The 18,692-nt window shown below is 40.9% G+C and overlaps 2 protein-coding genes across 3 annotated transcripts; both read right to left on the reverse strand.

Annotated features, from left to right (window-relative positions):
- Positions 1-1,674: 1,674 nt before the first annotated feature.
- On the reverse strand, positions 1,675-5,623 carry CHCHD2 (coiled-coil-helix-coiled-coil-helix domain containing 2). Its single transcript, XM_024571679.2, has 4 exons — positions 5,464-5,623; positions 3,718-3,967; positions 2,814-2,970; positions 1,675-1,974 (listed from the first exon to the last, which is right to left on the reverse strand). Exons 1-4 carry the CDS (start codon positions 5,511-5,513, stop codon positions 1,964-1,966), a joined length of 468 nt encoding a protein of 155 aa, XP_024427447.2. The 5' UTR covers positions 5,514-5,623; the 3' UTR covers positions 1,675-1,963.
- An 808-nt stretch (positions 5,624-6,431) lies between these two features.
- Positions 6,432-13,086, reverse strand: NUPR2 (nuclear protein 2, transcriptional regulator). 2 transcript variants are annotated; one of them, XM_045204433.3, is made up of 2 exons: positions 12,442-13,077; positions 6,432-12,135 (listed from the first exon to the last, which is right to left on the reverse strand). In XM_045204433.3, coding segments are annotated over exons 1-2 (306 nt in total). In that variant the 5' UTR covers positions 12,746-13,077; the 3' UTR covers positions 6,432-12,133. The 2 variants fall into 2 exon arrangements, with proteins under 2 accessions (XP_045060368.2, XP_053785682.1); XM_053929707.1 differs by having other exon boundaries at positions 6,432-13,086.
- Positions 13,087-18,692: the final 5,606 nt, after the last annotated feature.

The raw sequence follows: 18,692 nt of genomic DNA on the forward strand, positions 1-18,692 counted from the left end.
GGGCTCTTTGGGTGAGTGAGGGTCCTCATCAGTATGACTCTAGTTAAAGAGGCTGACAGAATCGGAAGTAGTGTATGCAACATGCTGGCACACAGTAGACACTTGTTTATTGCTCTCCCGATTTCTAAAGCAGCCTTTCTTCAAATCCTTAATTCTAATATACGAAACGAAGGGAGGGGTAACATGGTGCTTCAGGAGCTGAGCCCCAAAACACCCATTTGACTAGCATCTCACAAAGCACTTCACTTGGACCCCAGAACTCTGGTACTAGCCCATTTCCGGAGAATGTGACTTGTTCACCATCAAAAACTAAACGAGGGCCTAGGTGAACCCCAGACGTGGGTCCAAGTGCTGTGTTCTGTCATGCCATCTCATTTTCACTCAGGAAATACTTCACCGTATCGCTGCACAGAAAGGAACTGAAAATGACTTCAGGGTGGGAGTTTTATGCATAAAGGTCTTCAGCTTATTGAGATGGAACATGTGACTCCAAGGATGAAAACACCTCCATGTCATCCTTTTACTTCCTGTCAACAAGCTTTTTTCCTGGTTCTAAGCTAGTAAGACTTGACTCATGCTAGTTTATGTTTCAGTGCATGAGAAACTCCCTTCTGACTTAAGGGCAAAAGGACCATGCACTGGAGGGTTATCCTCTGTGCCCTTCACAGTGGAGCCGTGGTTCCTACGGGGAGGCCAGGCCAGCCAGACTCTTGCACTTTAACGTCAGTGATTCATCTTCAACTCACAAGTTTACCAGTAGCAATATTTGGGTACTCACTACATACCACACCTTGGATGTGAGGGCATTAACACTATGAACTTAAAAGTCCTGAGCCTCCAGGGAAATGGGCAAAGGAGCTTCCTGATGAACCCAGGAAGGAATATGCTGGAACGCTCACCAAGAGTGAATTGTCTGTGGTCATTCAGGTGCTCAGGGCAAGGAAGTCTTGGCCCCTTTCGGGAACTGAATGATTTGGTGCAATAGGACACTCTAAGAACACAGTTGAGAACAGGAGGCAACTGAGTAATTCCCTCATCCAACATCAACCTACTCACCTTGTAAAGGTCTCTTAAAACTTGGGGGGAAAAAAATCAGGAAACAGAACCTATGAAGGGTACATTTTAAAGTTGGAAAAGTGCAGAAGCATGACGTAGACTTGGTCAACTCCTAAATGCAATGTTTTTGAGGTTTGGAGCTTGGTCATTTTCTTAAAAAAAATGATGTACCTCAAACATTAGAAAAACATTTGCAGGGGAACTGGCTGCATTGAGTGGTTTTCATCTCTGACCAGCTAATTGGGTATTCTAGGGTAACAGTGACATGTAGTGTTGACCTGGCTGCAGAGAACCCATTTATCTATCATTCACCTGATTAGAAACAATTATTTGAAAGTTTCTTGTTACTGCTCAATTTATTGAACAGACTCCCAAGGCCGAGAGTGACTGGAACCTTTTTAATGAGCAGCATGTTTGCTAGTGAACTACTCCTCACATAACTATTTTTCCACAAAAGTTCCTCAGGGAGCTCCACCAGGTCCTTTGGGTGGATGCTCATTTACTATCCAGAGACTATAAACTAAATAAACTTAAATACATAGAGTTCTTCTGCAAAATACTTACGTTCAGCATGCATATACCATATCTAATTTATGACCTTACATTTATCAGACACCATTTTGGAAGAAAATCACTTTATTCTAATTGATTCACAAGCAGTAACATCACAAGAGCTGGTTTAAGGAGGCCACACAAACATTTGCCCAGCCCCAAACTCAATACCACCTCAGGGAGCTTCTATATAGTAAGAACACTCTGTTCCACTGCAATTCCGAGGCAAAGAAACTATTAATGATAGGAGAGGTTTAACTGGTACTCTTATACTTTCACTAGCAATTATATCTTTATACTAAATTAACTTGGTCATGAGGGGTGATTTTCCATTTCTTCAATATGAACTTCTTGATTAGGCCAATCCTGCAAACAAAAAAAAAGTACATTAGAAGAGAGCACTTGCTGTACATTCTTAACACCTCCCCAGAACCCAGGTTTCTTTCGTAGGTTACTGAAGGTATCCTGAAACGAACAAAACCTCAACTCTGCATTGGCCACAACTGAGGAAAGACAGGGCACGTGTGCTTCTGGGGACAGAGTCCTGAAGCAGAAATTTAGCCACTTGGATGCTAGATGTAGCTTCACCAGAGAATTCTGATAAACTTGGACACGCAGTCTACTTCCATAGTTCAACCACCTGAAAGGGGTAACTTCTCCCTTATGTCCCACCAAAATGAAGGTGGAAAAATAAACGTAGCATTTTGATAGATAGTGAATTCTTAGGTTGATAGAAGGAAAATAATGACAACAAACTGACATTCCAGACAGCCTAAATCTCAGCTCCACTGAGTGATTTAATAAATTTATCCCTCTCAAATGAGGCATGTAGAATGGCAATATCGGAGTCTTTATGTGCATTCCTGGGACTCTGGTGAAATGGAATTCTGTATTCATAGCCGTCAGTTGAGATCACTCACATGCAGTTAACCACAGTAAGATCTGACACACTAATTTATACTGTTTAAGGAAGAATCAGACTTAAAACATAACTGGTAAAAGATTAAGATAATGACTAGAAATTACCTCTGGACCAGCTCCTAGTTAGAAGTTGGCTTATTTTTACAGTAATTTTAACAAAATCTTAATTTGTCGGTTTAATTTATTAAACACAGATTCCTTAAGTTCCACAGGGCCCAGGAGCACCACCACTAAATGAATCAAACATATGCAAGTTCAATCATGGAATGATGTATATCACCTACCATTTGCAAATCTGCACTGTTTCAGCACCTCGCTGAAACCCTCACACAGCTTAAGGTCACTCTGGTTCTGTGCACACTCCAAAAACTGCTTCATCTCATAGTGGCATGGGCCAAACTGCTGCTGCTGCTGGTATTCCGGCTGAGTTCCCTGAGGCTCCTGCCAAGACATAACATTCAGGAACTTTTAGAAAGGAAATCAGATTTACACCCGAACAAGAGCAGAATCCACTATCTTTGACGTTAACTGGGCAAACAGAACTAAACCTAGCTGCAAACTGAAGTTTCCATCTAATAACATGGAAAGTAAAATATTTTCAAGGCAGAAAATGAACTTTAGCAGAATTCCAGTTGTAATCACAAAGATTCAAGAATAAAGATGCAAGTAAAGTGAAATGGCTACCTGAACATTTAATGACCAGTGGTTTAGTGAAGTTTCATGGAAGAAAAAAAATGGGACTGTTATAAAATAAAATGAAACAGTATATACCCATGCTCTTCAGAGAAAATTCACATACCTCAGGAAAGAGGGGCAGTAGCAAATGTCAGTAAGAGAGATCAGAAAGCAGATAGCTATTAAAGAGATTTTTAAAAATACTTAACTAAGATTGAGACAGAATTAGTTAAGGGTAACAAGACAAAAATATCTAAAATAAGGAAAAACGGCTGCTTTACACGGAATCAGGTCAAACTACTACAATTCTACTCCTTGGGAAGAAATACAATTTGTACAGGACTTGCTGATGCTGGCCTAAGGCACTAATTCAGTTGCCAAATGTGGCTTTTGATAAAACATTTTCTGTTAACAGCACTGTGGATAGACAGTTCTTATACATAAGAAACTTACAACTAACTAGGTTTTCTCATAAATTCTACCACTGAAGGGAAACACTGCCCAAAATCTTACCTGGTAAGTGATGTCAGGCCTTGAGGTCTCAGCATTGCTTCCTCCACTGAAGCCCCCAGTGATGGCATGACCTAGCGTGTGGCCAACAGCAGAGCCCACAGCCACACCAGCTGCCGTGGTTGCCATCTGGGCCATGAGACCTGGCTGCCGGGGGGCGGCAGCAGGTGAGGCCACAGCAGATGGGGGAGCTGGTGCTGGTGGCTGAGCTGCTGGAGCTGGCCTGGGCGCAGCTCTCATCTGAGGTGCCCGGCTGTAAAAAAACAAAAAATATGCAGCTTCCACTCCCAACCAGGTTTGGAAATTGTCAACTTAAAAAAAATCTGTACATTAAAATAAGTATCAAGATTTTCATTTTAAATTATTGAACATAAATACTACATACACTCACAAAAAAATTTCATAGAACACAATTCCCTGAGCTATTTCATTACAGTTTATCTCTTTAACCTTTGGTTAAGGCTGTAATCACCAAGTATAAACTATTTTTTCCTGCTCTGTGGCAACCATTTCCATGTAGTCACATAGCCTACAGTATCTTTAAATAACAGTTATTCCAAGACTTCATTAGAATTGCAAAATATTAAGGGTTTAAAATATCCTCACAGAACTCATCATGTGTTAGGAAAAAAAATTATCAAGAGAGGAAGAGCCTGTTGTGGGATGTAATTTAAGGATAGTCAAGAGAGGTGCCCCTGCTAACATCTGAATGAAGACCATCCGATAGTCATCTGGGGGAGTAATCTAGTTTAATTCCGACCAGAACACCGAAGCCCACTGACTGCAAGTGACTTGCCTTAAGTGTTATACCAAAATTAATTTAAACTATTTCTCACCTGTAGGACGTTTGGACACTTTCAACAATTTCACTTATATGTCCTGGGCTGCTTTAAATACCTTCACATACATTATACTCTGTCTACCCATTTTTAGATTGTTTCCTTGGGTGTTCTTCCCCCAAATAAGGCCAGGTCAAAAGTTTATGACTTCACTTCATAAAAATGGGGTTACCTGTCTTTGGAAGTTTCTTTTCCTAAGCGAACTGCTTCCCTACGCTCATAGCACACTGTATGATTGCAATCCAGTGAAGCAATATGGCACTGTGACAAATGTCCTGAATTAGTCACTGGAAAACCAGGGTCTGAGACCTGGCTTGCCTACTTACTGGAGGTATGACCTTGGACAAGTCATTTATTCTGCGTCTCCTGTTTCCTAATTTCTGTGAAGTAGAAATAACATCGACCTCTAGAGTTACCATGAGGTGTCACTGGCAGTACATATTTCAGCTACGTTATTAACTAGAAAACGTCATGTACATGTTGACGGCCTTAATGACCGTGTCCCCTATTAGGCTGAGACCCTAAAACGCTCATTGCGTAAGACAGGTGCTCAAAGACTATTCATTGAATTGAAATTCGATCACTTTCCCGATTATATTACCTTTCTTCTTCATTTTTTTGCCTCTAACATTTCAGCCTGTTTACACTTACAAATGTCCATTTCTTCTTACAACTTGGCTGTTTTAACTTAAAATGAGATATTTTAAACAATTCACGAGCATTTGCCACCAACGGAAAATCTAGCCGAAGCCTATTTACAGCCAGCTTGCGACGGGCGGGGCCGGGCCCACGCCGCAGCGGCCTTCAGACGCCCTCGTCCGCAGCCTCCGCCCGACCCCGGCGAGGCCTACCGCTGCCTCCCTCTGCGTCACGGCGTCCGCAAGGCCCCAAACCCCCCCAGTGGCCTCACCTGGCCGGAGGGGCCACGCGGGAAGTGCGACTTCGGCTTCCACGCGGCATCGCTGCTGTGCTACGGCTCTGCGTCTGGAACTGCGAAACACCGTGAGGACCCCGGCGCCTTCTGGGGCGGGAGAGCGGAAATCAGGAGGCGGGCTGTCCGCGCGCGACCAATCATCAAACACGCAGATCCCTCCCGTTTGCCGACGTCTCCGCAGGCCCTGAAGGTCGCTGGAAGAACAGGGGGACGTGTCGGCGTCCTGTCGCAAGCGGTTGGCGTCAGGAGCTGGGCGCCGGGACTCTTTAGAAAACCGGAAGTGCGTGTGGCTGCTTGGTTAACCTTGTGTCGCTGCCTGGTTTGAGTCAGAAGGGCTCAGAAGTTTGCTTCTAGCACGAGTACCGTTGCTGCTTCCTTCAAACATTTGTATTATTAACGTCGTACGTCAAATCCAACCTTGAGAGTCAGATCTCTGGCGGGACTATCACTGGACCTTGGGTGAATTACTTAACCTTTCTCAGCATGATTTGAATAAATATTTTTTGAGGCACAGTAGGGCACGTAATATGAAGTGAAGGAAGTTGAAAACTTTAGGCAGGAATCGACAGTACAGAGTGCATTTCTCTTGTCTGGATCCAGTCAACAAAAGCTAGCTTCAGACTGTAATAGTGCCTTACATTTATATATACTATACATTTTCAGCCCCCGTTTCGTGTTTTGGAATTTGTGGCCATAATTGAGATAGTATTCACTGATAAACAGAAATGCTCTGATCAAGTGCCAGCTAGCTAGTTTAGGGAGGGGAAGACACAAACACCTATATAACTCAGGTGGTGGTGACATGAAGCAAAAGCAGGGTAAGAGAGGTTTATGTTAAAGAGGACTGAATTCTTTGAAGACGCAAAATTTGGAGAGTCCTTGAAGTGGGGAAGCAAGCCATGTGTTTACGAAGGGTAAGAGCATTCCAGGCAGCAAGGGTCTGTGCTTTAGTAGTAGTTGGTGTGAAATGCTTTTAACAACATTTTAGAGCCTCTGCAGTAGGGGAAAAGTTGACTAATGGCATTTCATGGGAAGGTCGTTGGGGCTGGGATGGGATTTATGGAGGAGAGAGAGCTGAGGTGGAACCTCCATTTCTACTGAATATCCACCAGAAATTTCCCCTTCTACTAGAGGTAATGGAGTTTAACACAACCTTCCCAGCAATAGCAGGATGTTTGTGGAACTGAGGGATAAATGCAAAACCTTTTCATGAAAAAGAGTTTTATTTTCATAGGACTTCCTAAAGAAATTAAAGCTTTATAAATGGTAAGACCTTGTACTTGCCTTTGGATAATTCATATGCAGAGACAGAGAAAAGGAACTTAATAATGGATGCCCTGGCACAAGAACTTATAGGGAGAACTTTGGACAATCAAGACAGGCAATTTTAATATCTTGACTAAGCATTAATTCAAATTGAAGAGAGAATATTAAATATTTGTACAAGGTTATTTTATGATAGTAAAAAAGCTGGAAACAACCTAATAATCCTGTTAGAATTCTGGTTACAAAAATCATGGCGCAGTCCTGGCTGGTATGGCTCTGGATTGAGCAAACCAAAGGGTCACGGGGCTTGATTCCCAGTGAGGGCACATGCCTGTGTTTTGGGCCATATCCCCAGCAGGGGGCATGTGAGAGGCAACCACACATGGATGTGTCCCTCTCTCCTTCCCTTCCCCTCTCTAAAAATAAAAATCCTTTAAAAAAAAAATCATGGCATATTCACACAATATGTGGCTATACAAAAGAATAAAGAAGCTTCTCTTGATATGATTTTCAAGATAAACTACCAAGGAAAAAAAAGCAAGGGGCAGGATTAAGTATAGTATAGTTTGTGTAAAATGGAAAAGACCATATTGCAGATGCATAAAATATCTGCAGCTGTTAATGCTACTTGCCTTCAAGCAGTAGGACTGGGTAGCTGTGGCATAGGCGTGGAACTTTTACTGTTAACATTTTCTATCTTTTGGATTTTGAAATAATGTATTCCCTCTTTTCAAAAAACAAAATCATGCCAGAATTAAAACTAGTTTAAAAAAGTGGAAACTGAAAATAAATACTGGAATTCTGCTACATATCACTTGAAGTTTGCTGGAGAGACATGCTGAAGTACGCTCTTTAGTAAAGTTTATGTAACAACTTCTCATTTCATAGTGATTTCAGTCTCAACAAATTCTCTTATGGTGACCATAATTTGGACAAAGAACTCTTACAGACATTATTACAGATATTTGACAGACATTTGGCTTAATGGGCTTGATGACTGCAGCAAAAATTCTACTCAAATTAAGCTGTAAATAACAGAAGTTTTGAAATTGTGCATTCCCTCCCCTCCAAATCAAATAAAATAGTGCAAACCCTGTTCCAGAAATTTCATGTATAGGAATGTAAGTAACAGAAATAAAAAAAGAAAAAAAATAGTTATACATGTAGAGAAATTAGTTATAAGGATGTTTAACAATATATAAAATAGGAAAAACCGGTAAACAACCTAAGTGTCTTATAATATAGAATTAAATAAATTATACATATATGTAAGGTGCTATGCAGCCATTTAAAATGTTGTAAAAGAATATTTGACATGAAAGGTATCTTCACAATGTTAAATGAAAGCAGTTTACAAAATAGCATACATAGTACATATTTTGAGAAAATTTATATATTTTAAAGACTGGAGTTATATACAACCAAGGAGTGACATTATCCATTGGGTAGTGATTTCTTCCTGTTTTTTTGGTCCATATTTTCCAGTTTTTCTTCAATGAATATACCTATATTAAACATACCATGGTGGTTTAAAATATCCACAAATTGATTATTCCTTTCAAAAGGTGGAGCCTGCCTTGGCTGGTGTGGCTCAGTGGATTCAGCACCGGCCTGCAAACCAAAGGGTTTCTGGTTTGATTCCCAGTCAGGGCACATGCCTGGGTTTTGAGCCAGGTCCCCAGTAGGGAGTGCTTAAGAGGCAAACACACATTGATGTTTTTCTCTCCCTCTCTTTCTCCCTCCCTTCCCCTGTCTACAAATAAAATAACTAAAATCCTTTTTTAAAAAAAAAGGTGGAGCCTGATTCCTTTCTGAGGGGAACTTCCGCCTGCGAGGTTGCCCTGGGCTGCCACAGATGGAAATAGTCTTGTCCTGGATGCAATCTTGTTGTTCCCGCTGGAAAAGGGGTGGAGATTCCCTCTGATGGAGAATGCCCCAAGCCCTTCTCCGACACCGCTTTTATTAGGGTTGGAAGTGCAGGGGGATAGCACATGAGCATAGCTTATCAATCAGTGTCCAACAGGTTATAGTCATGAAAAACTAACACTATGTATATATAACAAACACAGACATCTTTTCAGGTTGGAGTCTGCAAGATATGCAGGTGCCAGATGGCTATAAAGGTGTATATCATGAAGTAGGGAGTTTCACTCCTTACACCTTGAACTCAAGCTACTGGGTTATACTAACAGGGCTTATCACTGAGTAGAGCCAGCTTCAGAGGACAAAAATGTACATTTCAGGCCTGATTCCCACGGGACCCTCCGTGTTAGAATCGAGTCATACCTGCCACCTGCGTTATGACCTGGTTTTCCAGGAAGCTTGCTCTCGTGGGGCTACAATCCCCTTTCAGAGCTTGCTCTCGTGGGGCTATAATCTCCGAAACCACACAGAGTGGCCCCCAACACCTTTCCCCTTGGATTTAGTGACTTGCTTTGAATGGAGAGAAAAAAGCAAAAGTGATGGTGTGCAACTGTGGAGACTAGATCTTAAAAGGCATTGTGGCTTCCTCCTTTGTTCACTCAGATCACTTACTCTGGGGAAAGCCAGCTGTCACATCATGAGGACACTCAAGCAGCCTAACGGAGAGTCTCATGTAGCTAGGAAGTGAGGCCTTCTGCCAACAGCCACGTGAGTAAGCAAACTTGGAAGTAGCCTTCTGATGACTGGTCTCAGCTTGACTGCAACCTCATGGCTGAGTTAGGACCACCCAATTAAGCTACTTTGAATCCTTGTCCCACAGAAACTGAGTTAATTATTTGTTCTTTTAAGCTACTAGGTTTTGGAATAATTTATTACACAGCAATAAATAACTAACTCACAATTTCTAGTTACCATATTTAAATTGTAAATGTTATATCTAAAAATGAGAAAAATCGATGGGCTGGCCAAAAAGTTTGTTTTTTTCTGTAAGATGGCTCTAGTAAGCGTAGTTGTCTTTAACTTCATTTGAAACAATTTTGTTGGATTGTGACAGCTGTCATATATCAGAATGCATTTAAAAAAACCAAATTGGTGAATTTTTGTGTAGCCATTTTAATATTGAAGATAGAATAAGCAACATTTTTAGCACATTATGCTTTATTATTTCAAAAAAGGTAAAAATGCAACTGAAATGCAAAGAAAGATTTGTGCAATGTATGGAGAAGGTGCTGTGACTTCTTGAAATGTGTCAAAAGTGGTTTACGAAGTTTTGTGCTGGAGATTTCTCGCTGGATGATGTTCCACAGTCGGGTGGACCAGTTGAAATTGATAGTATCAAATTGAGACATTAATTGAGAACAATCAATGTCATACCATGTGGGAGAGATGGCCCACATATTAAAAATACCCAAATCAATAGAGGTATTGGAGAAAATGAAAAATGTGTCTTTTATATTATGGAGAAAATTAAATCGACTTTTTGGCCAACCCAATAATTAGAACACATTAGAGTTGCTTTAACGTGGCTTATGTCTGTCTGGGTATGCTACACAGCCGAAACTGTACAGGAACTGAGATGTTTGAAATATTACATTCTAAATGTAGGGTGTTTTTTTTATTAACTAAAACATACTTATATACAGTGCCTTGCACACATCAGACAAAAAGAATGAATACATTTTTTAAATGTTAATCTCAAAATACAAAATACTATATGAAAAAGTAGTTAAGTGGTGCTTATATGAAGTACTATAGAATTAGAAAGGAATGGACTTTCAATGTGGTAAAGGCTTCAGGAAAAAAGTGCCATTTAAATAAATATAGGTGAAATTAGTTTCAGGATTAAAATTGTAAAGGGGAAAGGGCATGCTAAATAGGACAGCACAGATTCAAATGAAAAAAACAGAATGATGGTGAGGACAGATTTGTCAGGAGTCAGTGTTTTTGGAAATTGTGGGTCAAAATTTAAGAAATTCCAGCACAATATAAGAAATTTAGGCTTTTTATCCTGTTGACGGTTTTATATGATTAAAACGCTCTTCAGGTAGATCCAAATTTAAGCAACTTGCCCGTCAGAAGTTTACTCCAAAGCCAGGACTCCTACCATACTGTACTTCCTGATGCTGGAGCTGTTTTAAAAGAATTAATGTAGTGAATGAAACAATGTAAGACTGTGCCCAGAGAGAAAGGAGGAGGGATTGTGTTCTGTAAACTTAAAATAATTACCACTTATTGCACACCTATTGTGTCAGGCCCTTAACTCTGTCAAATGTTTCATATGTTTTATCTATAATACAGTTTGACATGGTAATCCAATATTACTCCCATTTTACAAATGAGAAACCCAAAGCTTGGTGGAACTGGAAAGTAGTTGCCACTCAGAAGTTTGCTGACCACCAGTGGTCAGTCATAGCTAGGATTAATATTAAGGTGGCTCCTGCCAGTCCACACTATTCTCTCCTCACCAAGGACTCAAAACTGGGTGCAGAGGCCTGGACTGAATGCAGACTGAAGATAAAAAGAAAGCTACCTGCCATATTCTGCATAATTTTAAAACTAAAACTCAACTCTTATCCTTGGACATGGAGTTTGTTGGTGGTTCTGAACCACAGAATATTGTATACAGTTAAGGAAAACTGTGATGCAAAAGTATGTTATAACCATCTTCTTTCTAACCAGTTGTGTGATCTCTGGAAAGTTGTGTGAACTTCTGAGCCTCAAGAATCCTCTCTATAGCCCTGGCTGGTGTGGCTTAGTGGATTGAGTGCCAGCCTGCAAACCAAAGGGTCACTGGTTTGATTCCCAGTCAGGGCACATACCTGGGGTGCCGGCGGTCCCCAGTAGGGGGTGCTGGAGAAGCAACCACACATTGATGTTTCCCTCTCTTCCTCCCTTCCCCTCTCTAAAATAAATAAATAAAATCTTAAAAAAAAATCCCACTCCTCTCTATAAAATAAAATGGAAATAACAGGGCCTACCTCAAAGGACTGTTGTGGGATCTGCAGTGCAGAGAACCTAGAAACTAAGTTCAACAGACACTATTACAATTGAAAATACTCCTTTTCTTGGAAAACAAATATTAAACCTGCACAGTAGCCTTTGACACTTGAGTTGAAATCTTGTACAAATTCCTATCTTTGTTCTCCTCCCACCATTCATCTTGATCTGATCTTTACACAGAACGCAAATATTTTTAGACGTGAAACAAGTTGCCATAGCAACCAACCCCCCTCGAGTTAAAATGCCACTCTTGCTGCTGCTCTTTTAATTAAAAACCCTAAAAAGGCATACCCACTTGGATGTCACTTAATTAACAATCAGTAAGGTAAAGATACTGAAGCACTAAATTTAAGCGATGTCGGAAACAAATCTGTTGACCAACATGGATTCTCTCTCCCCCTTAGGACCACAGTTACAGCTGAAGTCAGAGAAAATACTTTTATCAGGTCTTTCGGTATCCTGCAGAAAATCAGACAAAAAACAAAAATCAATTATTTTCTTTAGCCCGAGCATCAGCACTGGAAGTAAATCCCTCACTTGTATTTTTTAAAAAGATGTTTTCTACGTTTCCTAGCCCCTTCCCACCAGTCCAACTGCAGTCAGAAGATAACTGAGGGCTAAAGGGGGCCACCTAAGACTCGCTAACGCGGGACCGCCTCAGGAAGGGGAGACTCTGCCCAGGTCGAGTCGTAGGGGCCCAACGGATGTGGCCCGCGGCGCTCACGGGGCTTCCCTGGACCCTGATCGGTCGTGGCCGGTACGCACAGGCGAGGCGAGTCCGCGGCCGGGGCTGCAGCTTGCGCTGGCGACGCTTGCGCTGGCCGTTGAGGAGCTTCTGTGTGATTTTGCGCTCGTGGCCACCAGGCACCGGCCAATTGGTGCGCAGTTCCCGCTCGCGCCGCGTCCGACCCTTGCTGTGCCCGGCCCCACTAGCCGGGAAGTCGCGCAGGTAGTAGTAATCGAGGCAGTCGTAGAGCTCCTCCTCAGAACTCACCCGCGGCCACACCACTGGCGGCGGCGGCGGCGGCGACGGGGCCGGAGCAGGGGCGCTGGGATGGACCGAGTCCATCGCGCCCGCCTGGCCGCGGGCCCGCGCAGGCGCGCCCCTCTGGAGGCCCCTCCCCGAGCCGCGATTGGCTCCACCCGAGGGGCGGAGCCTATCCTGACGTCACAGAGTCCGGCTGGTTCCGTGCGCTAGATCTCAGCGCTGCAGTGGGGGAAACCCTCTGTGACCCCTTCCGGGCCCCGGGCCTGTGTACCCCTGACCCGAGAAGGGGCGGTTGGCAAGATCCGACTGAGTATTGCCTTTGTGTTGGTCAAAAATGGTAAACTAACATGCACACAAGAAAGGCCACGTGAGGGCACAGCAAGAATGTGGCCATCTGCAAGACCTGGAGACAGGCCTCAGGAGAAACCAACCCAGCTGACATCTTGATCTTAGACTTCAGCGTTTACAAGTGTGAGACAAATTTCTGTTGTTTAAGAAAAAAAAAAGGAAACTATCCAAGTGTCCAAAAAGACTGCTTAAAGAAAATGTGGGCTGTGTATTCCCCTGGAGGGAGTTTATTAAAATAATAAACATTTTGTTAGGCTATTTGATGTCAGCAGGAAGCCGTCAATAATGATGTAAGTGAAAAACTATCTTCTGAATAAATAAATGCCTCCAGTATCCCAGGAACGTATATTTAAAACACATCTGTCTACAAAACACTGAAAGGAAATCCATCAAAATGCTAAAAGTAAAAAAACAAAACAAAAAAACCCTCTAAAAGCATTTCTGACTGGGTAGGGTTATATATTAGTTCTTTTTCTTTTCCTCAAGTCTATGTTTTTGAGAAGTAAGTTAATTGTATTAAGAGAGTGATTTGAAGGAAAAGCACTCTGCCTGCTGCAAGGCCCAGAACCTGCACAATTTCGGGTTATCCACAGGTGCCAACATCCCAGGTGTGGTAAGTTTGATGACTTGATGCGTTGGCAACTGGGCGTGAGGGCAGAGAGTCCTGAGCTGCAGCCTTGCGGAGGGTGCTCCAGAAAGCAGCAGAGGCTAGAGGAGTCTCTTCAGGTGAACTGAGAACAGTAAATGCTGAGAATTAGTTACTGGGAAGAAGGCCTTTGTTTTGGTTTGGTTTAACTACGTGGACAAAAATGTATGAGGTTACTTTCCTAACTGGGCAGGTCTTGGTGGATAGTCATGTCCCACACTTACAACTTTTTAGTAAAAGACTTATCTTTATTTTAAGCAAGCCAGGTCCATTGCTTCTATGCATTTGGATTAGTTAACGTACCTTTGAATTAAACTGTAACCATCCTAAAGAGAGCACCTGAGAAGCAAGAGAGCCTTGCTTCTCCCACCTCCATGTAATCTTCCTTAAATTCACTCCTTCACTTCGCTTCAAAATAATCTGTAAAACTGTTATTCTCCAGAGCATTTGAAATCTTGCTCCCTGGCAGATGTCATCAGTTTGTCTCAAATAAACTCACATAAAAATTCTCTACAGGTTTGGAATTTTCTTACATTGACAACTGCCACCAAATTACAGCCACCCCCTTGGGGATTTTCTTTTTAATAGATTGAAAATAATCCTGTAATTAACAAAGAAAAGGACTTCCCAGGAATTTGATCTTGCTGTTTGTCTGTAATCAAGTTGCTGATTTGAGTTTTTTCTTCCAAGTTATGAAGCCTTATTCCTGGTGGGGCGTGGCCTACATACCTCACTCTGAGGGCACTTTTGGTGGTTCCTTAAGTGAACAAGTCCCAGGAGAATGTTTTTAATTAAACACCAGAGGGGATTTTCTCTTACATCCACATGTCTTCCATCTGCTGCTGGGAAAAAGAGAAACTAATATTTATCCCTAAGTAACTCTCCCATACATTGTCTCTTCAAAAAGATCTCTTTAGAATTTGTCCTTATGGAAATATTCAGACATTCTCCGAGGTGAAGAGAACAGTGAACTCCCATATTCCATCACAAGGATTCGGCAATTATCAAGATCCTGTCACATTTGCTTTATGTACCACATTCTGTTTTCCTCTGCTTCAGCATTTTAGATCAAATTGCAGACCTTATGTCATTTCACCCGTACATGAGAATGTCTCAACATACAGCTCTAAAAATACTAGACATTTCTTACATAACTGTAATGCCATTTTTATACCCGATAAAAGAATCAACTGTTCTTGTTATTATCTTATCACCCAGCCCAAATCAAATTTGTCTAAGAGACATCAAAAACATACAACTCAGAATGCTTACAAAATCTATGTATGAAATTTGCTTGTATGGCTTTTAAGTCTCTGATATCAGAGCAGTTCCCCTGCCCTTGTCATTTTTCTGTCTGCCTATTTGCAGCAACTGGGTCAATTTTCGTGTGAAATGTGGATTTTTCTGCTTCCTGTGGTATCATTTAACTTGTTCCTTTCTCTCCCATATTTCCTGTAAATTGAGGTTGGATCTAGAGGCTTGTTTATACTCAGGTTAAATTTTGGGGCCAAGAAAACTTCCTAGAAAGTGGTGTGTTTTGGCAGCGCACCAGAAGACTTGTAATGGCTCATTGTCCCAGTTTTAGCAAGACTAATTAGTGGACTCAGATGGTGACATGTCCCTGTAATTGTAAAAGTTTCACATTAAACTTTTTTCTTATGGTTTCATTTGTATTTCATTACTTTATGTGATATTATATTCATTTGCTATTATTTTGTCAGGGGTTGTAAAATAGTAATTTTCTAATTCAATCATTCCTTTCACATTTATTAGCTAGAATTCTTTCCCTCATGAAATACATTTTGACAAGAAAAGCAGGACAAATGCTTAATTTTTTCCATTTAAAGGTGGGTTTCCAGGGGTTCCAATGGACTTTTTTTCTTGAGAATCATTATGAACTTGTGGACCTTTTAAAAACAAAGTCCATGTGTTTCAATCAATTTCACTCATTTTTATTCTCTTTTAACGCTCCAAGTTTTCCAGTTTGGACCTGTGGGAGCTCCTTCATGTGATTTTTCTGTACTTTTGGCATTAAGCTAGTAGTCTTGGAGAATGTATTTTGGTAAACTAAGATGTCCAGGCTCATCCTGTACATTTTATGCCCCAGATCTGGAATCAGCCATTTCTCCAAGGAGTGCTTGATCTTTTTAGTGTGGAAAATGGATTTAGAGACGACAGTGTTAATGCTAAGTGTATTATGTCCCTTGATCTTTACAAGAACCCTATGAGATATTACTGTCCCAATTTTCTAGATGAGGAAAAGTTTAACAGCTTTCTCAAGGTTTTATGACATAAAAAGCGGAGTTAAACAGAGTGAGATCTTCTGACACCTAGGTAATGTTTCTTCGATTTTACTGTGCCTCTTGGTATAAACTCATTACTTTTTAGTTCATAGACAGATTGCTAAACATACCTGACATCCTAGCTTCTGAGACAATATTTAAAAGCAGGTGCTGCTGTCTTGCTTTCCTACCTGAAGATTCTAAGCTAATGCCAATGAATCACTGTAGTAAGATTTTAATATTTTTATTTTTTACTTTAAATTATATTTATTGATTATGCCATTCCCGTTGTCCCAATTTCCCCCCTTTGTCCTCACACCAAGCACTTGCCTGGTCCCTCAGTTAATCCCCACTCCTTTGTTTGTATCCATGGGTCATGTGTATAAGTGCTTTGGCTACTCCTTTTCCTGTACTGTATTGTACATCCCTGTGACAACTAATTTGTGCTTCTTTAAAAAATTATTTATTTATTTTTAGAGAGAGGGAAAGGGAGGGAGAAAGAGAGGGAGAGAAACATCTATGTGAGGTTGCCCCTCACCCGCCTCCTACTGGGGACCTGGCCTGCAACCAGGTCCCCAGACAGAAGGTCAATAAGAAAGTAGACTTGACAACACCGTACACTAATTGAACCTTACACACATGTATAAAACACCTGAACGAACAAAGGCAAGATACACATTTTTCTCAAGTGCACATGGATCTTTCTCCAGGATAGACCACATATAAGGTTTCAAAACAAGACTTAATAATTTTAAAGAGACTGAAATTATATACAGTATTTTTTCCATTTATAGTGGCCTAAAACTAGAAGTGGATAACAGAAGAAAGACTGAAAAAATCCCCAAATGTGTAGAAATTAACTACATAGTCTTAAACAACTAATGGGTCAAAGAAAAAAAAACACAGGGAAATTATAAAACACCTCCAGAAAAATGAAAACAAAATACAGTATACCAAAACTTATGGAATGCAGCAAAAGCAGTGCTAAAGTGAAAAATTATTGCTGTAAATATTTACATCAAAAAAGAAAACCCTGAGTTGTGTGGCTCAGTTGGTTGGGCATTGTCCCACAAAACAAAGGGTTGCTGGTTCAATTCCTGTTTAGGGCACATGCCCGGTTTGTGGGTTTGGTCCCTGGTTGGGGTGTGTGTGAGGCAACCAATTGATGTTTCTCTCTCACATTGATATTTCTCTCCCACTCTTTCTCCTTCCCTTCCCCTCTCTCTAAAAATAATTTTTTTTTAAAAAAGAAGAAAGATCTCAAGATTTCAATAACCTAACTTTACATCTTAAGGAACTAGAAAAAAGAAAGCCAACTAAACCCAAAGCTTGCAGAAGGAAGAAAATATTAGAGATTAGAGTGAAGATAAATAAAAAAGAGAATACAAAAAGTAAAGAAAAATAAAATCAAAAGTTGGTTCTTGGGAAAAGATCAACAAAGTTGACAAACATTTAATGAAATTGACTAAGAAAAAAGAGGACTAAATGTATTAAAATCAGAAATGAAAATAGGGACATTACCACTGATCTTACAGAAATTAAAAAAAATTATGAGAGTGGAGTTATGGTCAAGATGGTGGCATAAATAAATATGCTTGTTTTCTTCCATGACCACATCACAATTATACCTAAATTATAGAACAATCCACCTGGAGAACCATCTGATTACTAGCTGAACAGAAGTCCTATAACTAAGGTTATAAAGAACAAGCCATGTCAAGACTATAGGAGGTGTGGAGATGTGAGATGAGCTGGCCCAAAACTCAGGTATGACAGTTGAGAATTGGGAAGAATAAATTAGCTGCAGAGGTTCCCCCTGAAAAATGAGCAGTACCAGCCCCAGACAGGGTTCCCCAGCCTAGAGCACTAGTGCCAGCCCATCCTGCAGCCTTTCTTAAATTGAATCAGCAAGTTGGAAGACAAGATAGCAGAAAACACCAATCAGAACAGCAAAAAGAAAAAAGAACTTAAAAATGAGTATAGTTATAGGGGACTCTTGGTCAACATCAAGCATAATAACATTCACATCATAAGGATACCAGAAGGAGAAGAGAAAGAGAAAGAAATTGAGAACCTACTTGAAGAAATAGTGACTGAAAACTTACCTAACCTGGCAAAGGGAATAGACATACAAATCCAGGAAGCACAGAGCATCCTGAACAAGATGAACCGAAAGAGGCCCACACCAAGACACATAATAATTAAAATGGCATAGGGTAAAGACAAAGAATCATAAAAGCAGCAAGAGAAGGACAGTTATTTACCTACAAGGGAGATCTCTCATAAGACTGTCAGTTGTCACCAGAGGGGAGGAGGGACAAGGATAACAGAGGAAAGAAAGGGAAGTGTCATCAAAGAACATGTATAAAGGACCCATGGACAAAACCAAAGAGGGGAAGGATTGAGGGTGGGAGGTGAGGGTGGGTGTGGTGGGGGAAAGTGGTGGTGGGAAAATGGAGACAACTGTACTTGAACAACAATAAAAAATGATATTAAAAAAAAGACTGTCAGCTGATTTCTCAAAAAAAAAATTTGCAGGCTAGAAGGGCTTGGCATGACATATTCAAAGGGATTAAAAAAAAAGGACCCACATCCAAGATTACCCAGCAAGGCTATCATTTAAAATTTAAGGAGAAATAGCTTCCCAGACAAGAAAAACCTAAAGGACTTCCTCAACAACAAACCAGTATTACAAGAAATGTCAAAGGGAATTCTTTAAGATGAAGGGGGGAAAAGGACATAACTATGAATA

The sequence above is a fragment of the Desmodus rotundus genome, chromosome 1 (genome assembly GCF_022682495.2).
Source record: "Desmodus rotundus isolate HL8 chromosome 1, HLdesRot8A.1, whole genome shotgun sequence".
NCBI classification, from domain to species: domain Eukaryota; kingdom Metazoa; phylum Chordata; class Mammalia; order Chiroptera; family Phyllostomidae; genus Desmodus; species Desmodus rotundus.